General features: G+C 42.1%; 2 protein-coding genes across 2 annotated transcripts in view; one reads left to right on the top strand and one right to left on the bottom strand.

Moving 5' to 3' along the window:
- The window catches only part of KCTD10 (potassium channel tetramerization domain containing 10), a 53977-nt gene that overhangs the window by 5316 nt on the left and 36244 nt on the right, over positions 1 to 12417 (bottom strand). The gene's annotated exons all lie outside the window — the stretch shown is intronic.
- The window catches only part of MYO1H (myosin IH), a 58802-nt gene that overhangs the window by 30159 nt on the left and 16226 nt on the right, over positions 1 to 12417 (top strand). Inside the window, exons 9-17 of the mRNA XM_030582622.1 lie at positions 960 to 1031; positions 2117 to 2236; positions 3509 to 3576; positions 4588 to 4693; positions 5870 to 5950; positions 7705 to 7796; positions 9379 to 9473; positions 11843 to 11889; positions 12129 to 12209. Of these exons, the coding sequence (XP_030438482.1) occupies positions 960 to 1031; positions 2117 to 2236; positions 3509 to 3576; positions 4588 to 4693; positions 5870 to 5950; positions 7705 to 7796; positions 9379 to 9473; positions 11843 to 11889; positions 12129 to 12209 (762 nt within the window). The remainder of the gene's footprint in view (positions 1 to 959; positions 1032 to 2116; positions 2237 to 3508; positions 3577 to 4587; positions 4694 to 5869; positions 5951 to 7704; positions 7797 to 9378; positions 9474 to 11842; positions 11890 to 12128; positions 12210 to 12417) is intronic.

The following is a 12417-nucleotide window of genomic DNA, read 5'->3' as shown; positions in this document are numbered from 1 at the left end:
ATATTTTAACTCTTGCCATCAGCATAAAGATGGAAAAGTTGAAATCTGTAATGTATAATATGCAACAGGCTCCTTAGCATTTTGATTCAACTTTAGCCATCAAGGGTATTTATATTACATTACACTTCTTGTGTAACTGATCCATGCTTTTCATTATGGGTGTGGTGTACTAAGGCATTACCAGAATATCCTCTGTCTCATTGGTTTTTAATAGTGTTTTTGTCCCTAGTTGGCATAAAGACACACACTGTCACTTCCCAGACCTATGTAAGTGACTTTGCATTGCTTGCAGGGTGGCTGCTGACAGATGTGCACAGTTGTCGCTATGCTGGCACGTAATGTTTTAGCTTATGTGGCTCCTTCAGTCCCATGCACAAAAGGGACAAGCTGCATATTCAGACTGGAGTGGCAGCAGCATCCATTTGAAATTTCCTGTTGTCAGTAGAAATCAACTGCTTAACATTGTTTTAATATCATAAAGGAGATCAGAGCAACTTAATCTGCCCATACTGCCTCCCCCTAACAACCAGAAACGGGTTGTGTGGGCTACACCCTAATAGAGAAGCAGCAGCTCAATACTCCACAAAGGAGCAAACCCCTACAAGGCGCCTGTGGAGTCTGCTAATACACTGGGGGAGAAAATTCTTGATGGACTCTAATCATGGCAATCACGTTAAACCAGTGCAAGTAAGAAAAATGCTGTAGTTTAAAATCTCAATATGACCAGAGATAACTGAGATAGCAAAGGTGTCTCATTCCTTTTCTTTAAATCTTAATATGATGGATTCCACTACTTATCTGTGGGTGCAGAGAAATGCAAATGTTGATTGGCCTGTTACGTTTTGGGTTTTCAAGAGTAATTAACAGTAAAAGGCAGCAGCCTTGACATTTTGCTCCAAATTGACTGTATGCATGAAATTACCCTTTGTACTCTAACTGTGGCTCTCTCTTTTTGGCAGTTATTGGGCGTCCACTTATCCATTCTACAGGAAGCTCTTACACACAGAAAGATAGAAGCCAGATCAGAAGAGGTATAAATTAAGCCAGTGTCAGATTCCTCATAGACTGTGTTGACTTCTAATAGACTAGTGGTAAAACCCTGGGCTAAGGAGCCAGGATACCCTGTTTTGTTCTTCACACACTCTCAGATTCTCTAAGGAAACTTCACCAAGTTTACTGAATGTCTCTCTTTTCCTATCTGTAAAATAATTGTGATAAGAATAGTTACCTTCCTTTGTAAATTTGAGATATTAAGTTGAGAAGTGTTGGTGTGAGGCTGCCTTCCTGCTGAGTGACATGACATAAGTGATTGAAAAAAGTCAGGAAAGAGGAAGGTTTACACACAGTCACATGTCTAAGCCAAATTATCTTCATTTGTGTAGTCTGTAAAGTGCTTCTTGAAAAATTTGGCTTCATATGCAGATGGGAGTATTTGTATAAAATGTCCACTTATAACATTTTGTGTTTGAAAGACACCAGAGTGTTCCCTTGAAATTTGGCAGAGTCCCAAAATGCAGCCTCCTAATCAATCCTGATAGTGTATGCCCATTTCCCCCTTATATCTGGTGTACATCATTTAGCTCATATATAGACGAATGTTTGCCCCCAAATTAGAGGGTAAAATGGGGCTCAATCCTTATTTTTATTCATCCACTATTCATCCTCTCCTGTAGCCTGAATGTTAATGCTAGGAAATTTGTAGCTATTGTCTTGCACCTTCTGACCAAAAAGATGATATATGGAATATCTCATTTTATTTCAAAACCTCTTTGTCTTCAAATCCATCTCATCATTGTGAGACTGGACCAGTCTAAACTCTGCTACAGGTTAGGATGTGTGCAGCTGGGTGGGAGATGTGTAGAAGTTGGGCACTAGGACCCAACAAACGGTCTCATAGCTGGGGCACTAGAGCAGTAGTCACACCAGCCGGAGGTGCGACCTATGGAACGGTACCTGGAGCTATGGTTGGCTTCAGTTTTGATCTGAAGGCAGAATTCTTGCTCATGCTTCAGTGTGAAATGGAGACTGTCAGATGGTAGCCTGCTCTCTAATCCATGAGCATGAAATGAGTTAGAAATTACCGACTTTGAGTTATCTTTTACCTGCTTTTTTTTAGGTCCTAAGTCCCCTGAACATAGACTTGGCATTCTGTGCTCGGGATGCAGCAGCTAAGGCGATTTATGGACGGACTTTTACTTGGCTAGTCAACAAAATTAATGGATCTTTAGCCAACAAGGTTGGTTCCCTTCTAGCTAACACTGTGCTCTACAGATGAGTACTGTCTCATTCAGTGAATGGACAGTGCTTCCAGAATGAGACAGTAATGTGGTGTTTTCCACCAGATATTTCAAGTCTGGTAGTTGAGTTCAGGGATTCAAACCACAGTGAGCTGGAGATTCATGTTCTGCTTGGTTGCTGGGGTGTTTTTAGTATTCGATTTTAAAAAAAACAAAACAAAACCAAAAAAACCCAAAACATTGTCATGTACTTTGGCCAATGCATGACCTACTTTAAAATGGTCCATCCTGACTGGAAATAAATACAAATCTATACATGATCACTTTATAGCTGATAAGAAAAAAAATCACTGCTTTTGTAGGATCTATCCAAACTATGATATGTGCTTGTCCCACAGAATATGTGGCAGCAAACTAACATGCTATTTGCTGGTCTGTAATGCTGGCGCAAAAACAAGGGGAGTTTAGCATAAAACTAAGCTTTCTAGAGTCAAGAAAAATGTTTTCCAAATGGTGACAAAACTTGTATGGAAAGTAGCCTTGATATCTTTGCTTAAGAGAGAGAAGTGTCCTTCAAGACTAGTTGAAGGAGGTCTTTGCTTTTGGTTTGGTAAGCCACCAAGCAGCCATGCATGGAGCCGTTTTTATTATCCCAGATACGTAATTTTGAATGGTGGAAAATGTGGGTTGGCTAGATTCCCCCATTAATGATTTAACCTTTGGATTCCTCTCTGCATCTACAGTAGCTGTGCACCAGGATGCATGTTGTACTATCAGCTTAAGAAACCCAGGTCTGAGAGTTAACATTAGGCTTTGAGTTGGAGTGACTACAAATGTTCACAGAGTGAGGAACAACCAGGAATCCCCAGCATGGAATCCCATATCCTACCCGAATATAGAAGGCAATGGTTGTCTGGAACAAATATATGTGATGGCCATCCTGCCACTGTCTATAAGAGGGTGACGCCATTGGAAGATAAAGGGGATTTATTCCATGTTCTCTCCTACCTCTATGCCCAACCTCCACGAAGAATATTTAGATCTGTCTTGGCTTGCTCACCAAAATATCTGGTCAGTTCAGCTGCAGAATTGCCTGCTAGAGGGACGCATGTGGTAATGACACTGTTCCTGTAATGAATCTCCCTGGTCAGTGGCAGAGTGGGACCAAATGAGAGATGAGGTGAAGGGAACCACATGAATGATGCAGAGCAATTGCACCAGTTACAGAAATCATCTTTTCCTCATGGAGCATTTAATGGTATCTTTGGCAGGACCTCACGAGGAAAACGGTGATTGGGCTGCTTGACATCTATGGGTTTGAAGTGTTTGATACAAACAGGTAAGTGCCACTGAAGCTGGCTCAAACTATGCGTGCACTAATGTGGGTCTGCTTCCAAAGCAATGCATGGCCATTAGGGCTCAGGCTTTGGCTTACCCCAGAAAGGCAAGGAAGTCGAGTCCCAGCAACCTTCATCAGCTCTGAGCTGTACCTAATCTGTGACACGTGTTGCAGTATGTAGGCGTAACTGGCTAAGTGAAGCACAGTGAAGGTCTTGACTCATTTCTTTGCTCTAGTTGGATGAGTGTGTTAAAAGTCCAGAATCATATGGAAGAACTTGTGCATGTAATATTGGAGTGGGCCATCTTCTTGTGTGGGGCAGCTTTCAAAGCCTCTAGAGAGACAGAAGGATGCAACAACTACCTTCTTCTAGCCAAACAAAACTCATTGCCCTGTAATGCTTATTCTGTCGTCATATGTTCAATTATAAGGCTGTTGGGAAGGAAGTTAGTGATGGGTGACAATGTGGCAGTTGAGTTCAGAAACATTCAACCATTAGTCTGCTGCCCTGAGCTTGCTGTGTCAGCAAAAATGGGCTGGGAGTCTCTCAAAAACAGCCCTTCTGGGAAGAATGTTGGTACTTCCCTCTGGAATTGCAGCTCAGATGACAGTGTGCGTATGTTTGGGGAAGGTAGAGGGCAGAGTTAGCTGAACTTTATCAAAGCTCTCTAATTTGGTTTGAGCTTAAAGCAGAAGTTTTAGGGGCGGTGAGTGGAGAGGGAGGAGTGGTGTATTTTATCCAGACTGATCCTCCAGTTCTTATTAAACATCTACACTGGTAAGTAGCCACTTTTGAAATGGGATATGGGCTTTTTCTATTAAAATATAGTCCTAATGGGAAAACAAAACTATAGCTGCCTCAGTTATTTCATGGGCTCATCTTCTGTAATGGGGAGAAGGGTTATAATAGGAATTCTCTTTTTACACTTCTTTCCCTACAAACCAAGAAGGCAGCTAGAAAGCTTTCCTTTAATGCACATCCTTATTCCTGCTTATTTTATTTTTCAAAAGTTTTGAACAGTTCTGCATTAATTACTGCAATGAAAAGCTCCAGCAGCTGCTAATCGAAATGACTCTGAAGGCAGAGCAGGAGGAATATGAGATGGAAGGCATAGAGGTAACTCACTGCTTTTCCCTGTCTTGTTCTCTTGAACATCACGGCACAGCAAACTTACCCTTACTCACCACGGCATTAATAGTGCTGTTTAAAACTTGCCATTATAGTTGAAATACCATTGACATTTGAGATGGAAAAGGCATAGTGGTCCCACCCATTCCGTTCCCTTCAGTTAGTGCAGGATTATCATTGAAGGTATGTTTTCATATTGTCACATGTTTTAAAGAATGCTTCCCTTTGAGAGCTACAGAGAGCGCAGCCTCCAACCTCTTCTGTCCTGGGGGCCCTTTCCCACAGACCCTCCTCCCATTTGGTAACATGGGATGTGTAGGATAGTCATGACCCCTGAATGCCTGTTTAACCCCCGCCTTCCATTTGAGAACCCCTGTGCTATGTAATAGAATTCACTGGAAGCTCTTGCTATACTTGGCCTCACTTTTCCCTTTCCTTACTTTGATCCCATTACTCCTAGTTGTACCCTTTCTAGCGCGTTCAATCATTTTGGCTGAGTTAATTTGTATGCTTTGAAGAAGAATGTGGCAGAACTAGGACTCTTGGCCAGAAACAGACTCTGCAATGAAATGCCTTTGTAGAAATGAAGATCCTTGTAACGTAAGAATGGCCATGCAGGGTCAGACCATTGGTCCATCTAGTCTGGTGTACTGTATTCCAACAGTGTCAAGCACCAGATGCTTCAGAGGGAATGAACAGAACAATTATCAAGTGATCTGTTCCCTGTTATCCAGTTCCAGCTTCTAGAAGTCAGAGGTTTAGGGACATGTGGGGCATGGGTTGCATCCCTGACCATGTTGGCTAATAGCCATTGAAGGACCTATCCTCTATAAACTACTTTTTTTGAGCCCAGTTATACTTTTGGCCTTCACAACATCCCCTGGCAACAAGTTCCACAGGTTAACGGTGCATTGGATAAAGACATACTAACAACAAAAGATGCAGCTGAGTGTGTTTCAACAGAAGAGACTGAAGGGTTGCAGTGTAGTAATGTAGAGATTAAGATAATTCTGCCCATGCTGCTTAAACAGGGAAGATATTGAGGAGTGGCTGGGGCAAGCACCTCTTCAACAAAACCTTAAATCCTAACTTGGAATTATTTCAGGTTGGAGTAGGTAAAATTCTCCTAATTCTTTAAAATCACTTTTCCCTTTCTAATCCCAGTGGGAGCCAATTCCATATTTCAACAACAAGATAATCTGTGACTTAGTTGAAGAGAAACACAAAGGAATAATCTCCATACTGGTAAGAACCAAATTTATGCCTAATTGTGCAGTGATCCCATATTATTATTGCTTTCTCAATACGTTAAGAACTCTACAGGACCCAGGATGTAAATATATGGATGCCCAAGTTCTGTCGTCAGGCCTTTGCTATTAAAAAGGTTGGATAGAATACTAGGTTAGAGTCTGAAAACACCACAGAACACCAAAGTAAAGTTTGAGCAACTTATACTTTTTTCTGAGCTGTGCTCTGAGATTTTTCTCCTTGTTCCTCCCCGTTTACTTATCTCTGTTCTCAGAAACCCCAAGTTACAGCCGCCACCATCCTGCATTGGATGCAGGGGCTGCTCGAATGAAGCTTTCTAGCCTGTCAACATCACTAAGGGCACTGTTTGCAGAGAACTCCTAGAGTTCAGAGCAGCCTTCCTCTCCTCTTTGGGATAAATGGGGTGGGGGCCCTATGAGAAAATCAAGTTGCTTTAAACTTGGTAATACAAAAACCAAGAAAGGTATGATTTATAGAGATTCTTTCTGTAAAGATGCATGTAATTCAACAGTGATGCATTGTGCTTTGACCCCCATGGCTTGCTGACTTGTAGACAGAGGAGTGGAGAGTTTATCACATAGATACAGAAGCTGAGTGATTAATGTACTGTAATGAAGGGCAGGAGTATCATGATTCTTGAAGCTTAATGCTAGTATTCCCATTTTAATTAAGAACATGTGCAAGCAGAACTCTTCTATACATATCATAATTGTGTGGGTGGGGGGTGGTTCTCAGGTAGAAAATATAAGAATCCAGTAGGTTTGGAGGCTTTTGGACTCTTAGAAGTTGTAATTAATGTTGACCAAGAATATCTAGCCTTTATGTATTCCTGGGTCTCAGTGCCTAATGATATCCATTTCTTCCACCCTGCCACCTTCATGTGAAACTGACTGTGAGACAGACAAGGAGAGAGGCACACGCTTGCAGAAAATGTAAAATTCTCTGCATAACAATAGTCTTGTAAAACTGAGTTATGAATTTTACAAGGAAGCATATAAATGTTTTGTATGAAACTGAATAGTTTATAAACTGAAAACCTTAATTCTAGTTTCTCATGGTAATGGCTGTAGTTAAGTTACAAGTAATTACCATGACCTGTTATCTTGTAACCAGACTGTACTAAGTTAAACAGTCATTAGATGACAGTTTGTGTTCTGAAAAAAGCTACTTGGCATTTCTTTAACAGCTGCACTCTTATTTGAATGAGGGTAGGTGTAACCACTGCCCAGATGTGGCATTCACAGTTAGTGGCATTCAAAGTTAAATGTGCATTAATATGGTACGTTTAATTAAATCATGATAGAGATAAATACATTTTTAATACACCCCACCTCCCTAGACTTATCTTGCTGAAACAAGGCATTTTATTGCAAATTTTCTCTATACTTTGATATTATATGCTGAGAATCTGCCGCTTTCGTTGGCATGTAATGGGATTGTGGGTTTATAAACCTTCTGAAAACTAGGCCAGCTTCTCTATACATCAGCACTAGGATAACTACAGTGATGGATGCTATTAGAAAACCCTAAAATCAGTAGATAACCACAAATCCCAAATGTACAAATGACCACCCTCTCTAAACAATGTGGGGATCTCTGAGGGGATTTATACACTTTATACAGATTACAGAAAATGATTTTGGCAAATCCTGGGTCAGTAAATCATGTTCAGATCTGCCATCAGGAGGGAGTAAGGTCAGATTAAGATGCTGCAATGTTTCTTCTTTAAGGATGAAGAATGTTTACGGCCTGGTGAAGCAACTGATTTAAGCTTCCTGGAAAAGTTGGAAGAGAAAGTAGGAGATCATGCCCACTTCTTGACGTATGTACTTATGCTCTGTAACCTACTGTAGACGAAACTTTCCCGAGGGTTTCCAGTGTTCTGTTCTGAGGTCTTGTTTTATACCAAAGAAAAGTTCCAGTCTAGCAGGCTGCCCACAACCTACCACTATGATAAATGACATTATTAGAATAGCGGCAAAGAGTTCAGTGGCACCTTATAGACTAACAAACGTATTGGAGCATGAGTTTTTGTGGGTGAATGCCCTCATGTTCCAATACGTTTGTTAGTCTATAAGGTGCCACTGAACTTTTAGTCTGGATCTGTAAAAGCAGCAAACACAGCTACCCCTCTGATTGTTTGAATATAATCTGCGGTATGTGAGAGGAGGGAATTCCTGTCTTCCCTGTATCAGTAGCTTGCCAATATTTAAGCCCAGTTTATCCATCCTTCTTTGTGTATTTTATATCCAAATCAGGGACCAATCCTGTGAGATGACAAATAGCTTCAACTTGCATCAAAGTCAGTGAGAGCTGAAGGTACTTAGCACTAGGCAGAACTGAGCCCTGGAGATGAGTCCAGCTTGCAGAGCTTGGATTTGGATCCAGATACAAACTTCTCCAAAGAGCCCATCTCCATGAGATGTGTGTGCCCTTGCTAGATTCTTCCCAACAAGCATCACTTTAGTAAATATTTCTTTTGCTCCAGTGCCTAGTGCTAGGGCTCTGTTGTGGTAAGTGCTGTACAAATGCAGGTGAAGACAGGGTCCGGACTAGGTGTGTCCATAAGAGAAGGCTAACTAAAAACCAGTGAGTAGCCAGCAGTTCACAGAATCAAGGTTCTGAAATGTTACTTCTGGCTGTGTGACACTCAGGACAATTCCTTGTGGAGAGTCAGTAACTAATCTGCCTGCTACTTATCTGTTCCTTAATATCCTACTCTCTTTGAGACTAAGATCTTCAGAGAGAATTGCTAGAACTACTCCATTTTTAAAAAAGGCAATGCATGTTGGAGGGCAACATCAGTGTGAATACACTTCAGTCACAAATGGAATCTTGCCATTATTAAATATTTATTATAGTAGTTCCCAGAAATACTAAACATTCACTGTTTCAAAGTTTCAGGGGTGTCCTCTTTGCATTAGGTATCTGCTATTCATGAAACACCATTAACTGTGTGTTGTTTTTTTTTGCCTGTTTAGTGTAAAATTTTGGGGTGTCTTTTCAAACTGAAATAAGGCAGAAGCCAGCTGCCATTCTTATCCCGGCCACATAGACAAAGCTAATAAAAATACCTGAACATTTAAATGTCTTCTGCAAGGTGTAAAGTGTATCCTGAATGAATGGCCTTTTCTAACGAGCATATAGCAGGCCACATAAGATTATGGGAACTACCGTGACAGTACGTGAACCATTTCTCTTTAAATAGGCTCTTCATTGTTAGATGGCTTCTGACCAATTTGTGAAATGTCTATATAGGCCGCAACCCTGCAATCAGATTCATGCTAATAAGAGCCTAACTTGATGTCAGTTTCTGTTTTTGCAACATACTTTCTTAGTATGGTTGATTCCACCATTCTCATGAGCTGAAGAAACTATTTGGCTTCTTGCTTTTCTTTCTGTAGCCGCAAGCTTGCAGATCAAAAGACACGAAAATCAATTGACTGGGTGGATTTCCGTCTCCTTCACTATGCAGGGGAGGTCACTTACTGTGTAATAGGTGAGTGTGGACTAGACAAGCCTGCATTCTTGAAGAACATTCTAACTGTTCTCCCTGTGACATGTGCTTTAACTTGCAGCACTTAAGTGGGTGGTGGCAAATCTTCCACCTCAAGCACCTGATTAGAAAATGATTCTGAAATATACTTGCCCTTAACGGGCACTCTGCCTTTCCTTTTTTGGTCTTATTTGGACTATCTCAAATCCCCAAGTCTAAATTTTTGATGGAAAAATTCAGTTGTTTGAAGCTTTAATTCATGCAACTCACTTTTCAGAAATATGGGAAAATCTATATAGATGTGGTTGAAACTGACATGCGGGGCTGGGGACAAATCAGCCTGTATGGGCACCCCCTTAACATTTTTTTTTATACAGGTGAAATCTGGTTACAGTGAACTTCAAGGGCAGCTGCAGGTTAAATATTGATAGCACCCAGCTGTATAATTAAAAGGTAGTTGTTATATTGTCGTTCTTGTGTATAACTATAATGAAGTTCACATAATTAAAACTCACCGTGAGGCAGTCCCACCCCAGAACTGATCTGTGCATGGACCCTCTAGCTGGGGGCCAGTCTCTGAGCCGCTCTGCATCCACCATGGGGAGCTCATGGGCCAGGGCCTGGCAAGCTGGACTTGCCGCGCACAGAAATAACCAGCCGCGAAGGGGCCTCTCACAGGCTCCCAGGGCCTTCCTGTGACCCTGCTGCTAGCAGGCTGGTCTGGGGACTCGAGGAGGGCAGCACTGACCCCTGCTAGATGAGGCTGGGAGGTCCTGGCCCATGGAATGCCTGCATGGGACCTGCGCAGGGATAATCGCCGCTGCCTCCAGTACAGCAGGGCAAACCTGAGAATTGCTGCCAGGATCCTCCCACAGATCACCACCAAGATCCCCCAGCCCCGATCAGCTCCCGGGATCCCTGAACCCTCCCGAGCAACAGACGCATGCTGTGATGGGTGCATGCGAAGTATTGCATCTGACCCTGTGATGTCAAAGCGTGGGGGCCCCCCAAAGCGCAGGGCCCAGAACAGTCACCCTGATTCGCCCCACCCCAAGGATGGCTTTGCTGACATGAAAGCATATCCAGGGAGAGGCTAAATTGAACACTTGGGGTCAAACTGTGTGAGTAATTTCACTTTCACACATGAGTAACTTCCCTCACACATAAGCCAATAGGACTACTCATGCTAACAAAGCTGTCTGCATAGGTATTCATAAGATCAGCGCCTTGATTGCTAGTTGCTAATAGGAAATTGTTGGGTGAATACTCTGGGCCAGATTCTTAGCTGATGTAAATGACACACAGCTCTTGAAATCAATGAAGCTACCCCAGTCATAACAGCTGAGAATCTGTCCTATCTTCTGGTTCAGCTGCAAGGTCTGAGTACAGCGCAATTATCGTTCTAGAGCTTCAGTCACTAAGCTGCTTCAGAGAATTGCATCGTCTAAACAATACAAATAGCTTTCACTGGCCTCTGTGTGCACTCTGGATTGGTTTTAACCTGAGCACAATGCTTGTTCCTCGTGTAGAATCTAGCATCACTGATGGTTGCAGTGGCACTTCCATATGTTGGTTTCTATGTGCCGTGAGTGTTGCAATCTATGGATCAAATGTCTGTTCTAAAGACCAGTTCTTAAAGGTGGTGGTCTTTTTCTGCTCCTGGTTGCAGTGAGACTTTCACGTAGAAGGATCAACTCAAAGAATTAATATTTTATTTCAGATTTACATTTGGCACAGAGCTGCGTAACAGTTGCAGGCAAAGATTATATCTGGTCAAATAGCCACTTAGCTTGGCTGGTCTGCCTTGGTAATGCCTAATAGAAGAACTCTCCTTGCAAGATGGAGACTTCCCTGCTCATGGCTGATTTGGGTAGTGGCCATTTGGATTTAGAGCGTCTGGAGGATGACAGTTCTATTTTGTGGCAACTTCTCAAGTGTCAACATTTTTTCGTTCTTCACTAAAACAAAACTGTTTGAACCAACATGTGCTAAAATGTCCACTAAAATGAGCTTGGGGGTGTGGTGGGTGAGAGATTTGCACTCTACAACCTGCTGGGTAGGGCAGTGGTCTAGGAGGTGGGACATGTAGGTCTAAGGCCTTGCTCTGATTGATTCAGAGCAGAGTTTTTCATCCCAGATCACTCTGGATCAGGCAGAGCTGGGACTTGAATTTTGGGTCTTCTACATCACAGGTAGGTACCCCAACCAGCAGGCTATAGAGCATGCCTCCATCTTTGACTTTGAAATGAAATTTTGCTGAAAATGTTCTGACCAGCTCTCAAGATGTAATGTGTGAGGGGCAAAAGCAGCAAATTCATCAAGAACCTCCTAATTCTCTTCAAAACATTTGTTTCTTAAAACTTTCTTTTCAGGATTCCTAGAGAAGAATAACGATCTCCTGTACAGAAACCTAAAAGAGGTAAGATGCTATTGAATCACCGGAATTGGCTTTTCAGAAGGATTTTTTGTGATTTGATTTTTAGTTTGGTTAAGTATCTGAGTTGCTTTTACACAGTTTCAAGCATTTCAATGGCCATTACAGGTCATGCGGTGTTCTGGAAAGCTCTTGTCTATGCAGCCTCATTTGTTCGCTTCTTCAGCAGCAGCCTGTGGGAGTAGTGTGCCCATTTACTTTACCCTTGCACTCCTCTGTTTCAGGTACTGTGCAAGTCTAAAAATGGCATAATTAAAGAATGTTTTCTTCCATCTGAGCTAGACAACAGGAGACGGCCTGAGACTGTGAGTTTCATCCCTTACATACAAACCTATAAGGAAGAGCAAACTAACTTCCGAAATAGCTTGGCTTCCGGAGGCCTAATCCCTCTTCCTGAGCTAATTCTTGACTTCAGTGGAATTCCTCAATAGAGCAATACTGAGGCAGTCTTGAAGGGGAGGGAAAAAAATGCAATATTGCTGCTTAGATCTCAGTAAGGAGTGTGATGCATCT

The sequence above is a fragment of the Gopherus evgoodei genome, chromosome 13, assembly GCF_007399415.2.
Source record: "Gopherus evgoodei ecotype Sinaloan lineage chromosome 13, rGopEvg1_v1.p, whole genome shotgun sequence".
Classification (NCBI taxonomy): domain Eukaryota; kingdom Metazoa; phylum Chordata; order Testudines; family Testudinidae; genus Gopherus; species Gopherus evgoodei.
The sequence above is the reverse complement of the archived record's forward strand: the minus strand, read 5'-3'. Positions and strand labels throughout refer to the sequence as shown.